The sequence below is a fragment of the Saccostrea cucullata genome, unplaced genomic scaffold, assembly GCF_032062105.1.
Source record: "Saccostrea cucullata isolate Sc308-1 unplaced genomic scaffold, CSIRO_AGI_Scuc_v1 ctg11930, whole genome shotgun sequence".
NCBI classification, from domain to species: Eukaryota; Metazoa; Mollusca; class Bivalvia; order Ostreida; family Ostreidae; genus Saccostrea; species Saccostrea cuccullata.
In genome coordinates this window covers 14,910-19,622 of record NW_026922079.1, presented here as the reverse complement: position 1 = coordinate 19,622, position 4,713 = coordinate 14,910, and the positions used below count along the sequence as shown (strand labels likewise).

At 34.8% G+C, this 4,713-nt stretch overlaps 2 protein-coding genes across 2 annotated transcripts; both read right to left on the bottom strand.

Annotated features, from left to right (window-relative positions):
* Nucleotides 1-2,041: 2,041 nt before the first annotated feature.
* LOC134261159 (uncharacterized) lies at nucleotides 2,042-2,813 on the bottom strand (the record flags this gene model as incomplete). Its single annotated transcript, XM_062743613.1, has 1 exon — nucleotides 2,042-2,813. A coding segment is annotated over exon 1 (772 nt), but the record flags the coding sequence as incomplete, so codon positions are not given.
* Nucleotides 2,814-2,908: 95 nt separating this feature from the next.
* Nucleotides 2,909-3,856, bottom strand: LOC134261158 (uncharacterized). Its single transcript, XM_062743612.1, has one exon. It carries the CDS (start codon nucleotides 3,854-3,856, stop codon nucleotides 2,909-2,911), a length of 948 nt encoding a protein of 315 aa, XP_062599596.1.
* Between the last annotated feature and the right edge of the window lie 857 nt (nucleotides 3,857-4,713).

Below are 4,713 nucleotides of genomic sequence, written 5' to 3'. Positions count from 1 at the left end.
TATCAATTCCTGGACTTCAGTCTTGATATCATCCTTTAATGTCCTTAAAATTTTAATGACTGTCTTTTAGTTTTAGTTGAATTAGTTTCTTTTCTACATGTGAAAATTACATCATCCAAAGAAGTTCTTCATCTGCATGTTATATGAAGAAGACAATTTTCATTACAGTGAAAGAGATTGTTTTGTTAAACATATTGCATTGATGCACAAATATACTTTTAGATTTTTAATAGCTAGGGTTCATATTTCTTAATATGGAATGCTAAGTACTGTTGATTTCAATTTTTTTGTGAACAAAGACATACTAGTAGAAAAAAAATGTACATGATGTGTTAGAAAAGCATGTGTAAACCTGATGAGTTTATATTTGCTGATTAATTCAATTATGAGTTTCATCTTTGTTTCAATGTAAACATTTCTAAGTAGGGCACACATCAGAAACTCTTAAAATTCTGACTATCAGGGTTTAACACAATAATTCCAAATGATTTTTGGACGCTTTTTATGTATCGAAAAAAAAAGACAAAACAGAATGTTTCTTAACAGATGTTCCAATGGAAAACAACCACAAAGAAATGATTTGATATGTTCTTTATGTGAATCATATAAAATGTATTTTGAAATTGTACCCTAACATTTATCTTTTGCATAAATACATTTATGTCTGTCTGCCTACCACTCATAATTAGAAATAGAACAACTCCTCCATAAAGATAAATAGGTCATTTATTGAATATAAATGACAATAAACAAATAAAATACACACAATAGCCTGTTGCATGAAATACACAGAATGCTCAATCAAAAAGCATGCAACTAGGCTAGCAGTCCTACTAAGAAAAATACAAGATTGCATGAACATATCCTGCATCTGCTAAATAAGTTATGTACAGCATGTAAATGTATATGTTTAAGTAAAAAAGTAAAAAATACTTGGACTAGTACATTAATGGGACTAGAAAAAACAATAACATTACATAATGCCAAATATGTTATGGGGCGTTACATCGCCTAAAACATAACATTAAGAGAAGTCTAGTATATAAACCTAGCTCCAGGAGGAGGGGTGGGTGGTGGCAGACTGATTCGTGCTGTTTACAAGCGGGGATTATTAATGCGCATGCGCAATTCCATCAATATTGACATTATGTAAACAGTCAAGTTAAAATTAGCATTGAACTAAGGAAGACGCATGGCAACATACATAAACCATTTATTACCATAAATTATTTTTATGTCTGTCTGCCTACCACTCATAATTAGAAATAGAACAACTCCTCCATAAAGATAAAATAGGTCATTTATTGAATATAAATGACAATAAACAAATAAAATACACACAATAGCCTGTTGCATGAAATACACAGAATGCTCAATCAAAAAGCATGCAACTAGGCTAGCAGTCCTACTAAGAAAAATACAAGATTGCATGAACATATCCTGCATCTGCTAAATAAGTTATGTACAACATGTAAATGTATATGTTTAAGTAAAAAAGTAAAAAATACTTGGACTAGTACATTAATGGGACTAGAAAAAACAATAACATTACATAATGCCAAATATGTTATGGGGCGTTACATCGCCACCTTAACAAGATAGTCAAAATTTGCTGAGTTAATGGTAGCGCAAATATTGGCTAGCTTGTTAACGCCCCATCCAACAAAACCCATCGGACAAATTGAAAAAATATGATGAGACATGCGACTGTAACACACATAAATGCCTCCATTATTGCTTAGCACCTAAATACAATGATATGTACAATTATAACAATAGCTAGTCCTAACATGACTTGAGTTGACTTACAGCCCCTGACTGTTAAGCCCATGAATCACCTTCCAGCCCCTGACTGGAGGGTAACAAAAATGAACGTGAGTAAAAAATAATAAACAAATGAAAAATTGGCATGCAACCCCTGTTTGCATGACATGACTTAACATTAAGAGGGTTTCATTACGAAAAGAGAGCAGGGTGAGGACTTACACATTCAGTGTAGGAATGCGAATGTATTTTTTGAATGCATTTGAACGCCACCTACCCATATTTTGTATCTGGATTTCTGAGAACCCTAACGAGGCAGCAGTTGTCGCTGCACCTATTCGAAAACTGTGAGACTGGTAGCGTTGCAAATCAAGATTGCAAAAAGCTAAAGATGTGCGTAAATGGTGCGTGAAGAATTGTTTAGAAACTGGTAATTTATCCATGAAGGAGAAAAGGGGTTCTGAGGGAGACTCATGCTTTCTTAGCTGGAGATACTTGGTTAGTGCTAAACAAGGACAAATAACTGGATTTTTCGTATTTTGATGTAGGCGCAAAGTGGTAACATTAGACTTTGAGTGCTTAAAATGGGGAATATTAATATCAATAATTTGTAAATGGTCTGCCCCCTTATGGATTGAGATATGCTCAAACAGCAAAAAATGTTGCGCAGAGCCAGTTGTTTTTGTGATTTCTCCAACTCGTAAGAATGCGCAAAATGCCAAAATGAACATGGCTCTTAGTAAGCAGCGAAGGAATGCGGAAGATGAAGTATGCTGCAGAGCATTTACCAATTGCATCAAAATAGCTGGCGTAATGGGAAGTCGAGAGTCCAATGATGGTTTACATTTTTGAAACCCTATCAGCATTTTTTTAATAATAAAGTGTTGTGTAATATCTTGGTAGCCCCCGAGTTGAAAAATGAAGCTTAGAGATGATACCAGTGTGCGTGTTGATGAGGCAGCCAGCTTTTTAAGAAAGCAGTTGGCAATGAATGCTGCCAAATGCTGGGGGGATGGGGGTAAAGGATTTATACCTGATCCAAAATGCATGTTAATAAAGTTTCTATAGGTAACGAAAGCTGACTTGTATGCAGAGAGTGTAGACTGGGATAATGAATTCCGCACCAAATAGTCTTGAGTTGCTTTCAGAGTCTGACAAGCGTCGAAGGAACCGGCGTAGGTCTGGACTGCATGTGAGGGAAACGAGCTTGGAACTCTGTTACCTGTAGACGAGAAAGCATATCAGCCGCTGTATTTAAAACACCTGGAACATGTTTAGCAACAAAATGAATATTATGTTGAAGGGAGAGGAGCATAAGACGCCTCATTAGGGTCATCAAGTGTGGGTCCTTTGAGGTGTTTTTATTACTCACATGCACCACAGCGATATTATCTGAGTGTAGAATCACCGTGCAGTTCTTGAATTGATGACACCAAAGTTCTAATGCAATGACAATTGGGAGGAATTCGCGGACTGCAATATGAAATTGAAGCCAATTGCTAGAAAACTGTCCAAAAAACCACTGCTTGCCAAAGGTACAGCCATATCCTAGGTCACTGGCATCTGTGAATAAGTGTAGGGAAGCAGAAGAGTGAGTGATGCCTGATGGGAAGAGTGCTTTTCCATTAAAATGATCCAAGAATAATCCCCAGGCATTTAAGTCAGCCTTGGCCTCGGAATTCAGTCGACGATGATGATAAGGTTTTTTTAGGCCCACTGTCAAATCAATTAGTCGTCTGAGAAAAGTGCGTCCAGGTGGAACGACTTTACAAGCGAAATTGAGCATTCCAATAAGAGATTGTAATTGCTTCAGTGTTGCTGATTTCTGTGATTTCAACTTGAGCACCTCCTCCCTTAAGGAAACGAGCTTGTCTTGCGGTAGACGGATTTCGAATTTCACAGTGTCTAGCTCCAAACCCAAAAATGTCAAAGTTGTCGTGGGTAGAACGGTTTTACTCGGTTTGATAGGGAGGCCGATATCCTGTGCTAGTTTGTAGAAGGACATAAGAGCGCTGTAGCATTTAGAGGAATTAGGTGGTCCAATAAATAAGAAGTCGTCTAATATTGAACTAAGGAAGACGCATGGCAACATACATAAACCATTTATTACCATAAATTATTTTTTTTTTTGTGGAGAATTTCTCATAACTTTGAAAAAGTAGTCTTATTGTATAATATGGTTAACTTAAAATTTTGTAGACTTAAAACTTGTAAATGATGTGTTATACATCTTACATATGTAACCATTTCATTTAAGGGCATTCAGCATATATTGTGGTTTTGTCTTAAATTTGTTTGTTCATGTAATCAATAATTTGAGAATACTCAACTCAAATTAGGTAATGCATGAGAGAATAGGCAAGAAAATCAGGTTTAAGAAATGATTTTTACTATTTATAAGGGGTTAATCTATATATTGAATCTATAAGTACATTTAGTCTATACACTTAAGGTATTTGTTTATGAAATAAACTTGCATTTGAGCATTTTAAGACAATTGTAAACATTACTTTAACCAGTTTAAAAAAAATGATTAGATTCACTGTTAACATGTAATTCCTTGTAAAATAAATGAGAAAAGAAACAATTTTATTTGAGACAGTTTTTTTTTATGTAAATAAGAAGCATTGGAAGTTGGGAATATTTCACAAAGTTGATTGAGCATAATTCTCACTAGGACCGTAGGAGTATAATGATTTAAGCATTAAAGAAACCATTTCATATTTCAATATACAAACCATGTTTAGTCATGCAGTATATAGTTTACACTTGCCAAAAAAAAATAAATGGTATCCCTATTCAGGGTCAATCCAAAGGTCAAAAAGGAATGAAAAAAAAATTCTCTTCATGTATCAAACATGTAGGTATTATTGCAATAAATTCACTGTATTCATTTTTTGTCCTCTTTCTATGTATGAAAAGCTCTGATTTAGGCAATCAAAATACAAA

Excerpts from the sequence above, each read along its gene's own strand:
- LOC134261158 (XM_062743612.1), bottom strand. The coding sequence starts at position 3,856 with ATGTTGCCATGCGTCTTCCTTAGTTCAATATTAGACGACTTCTTATTT.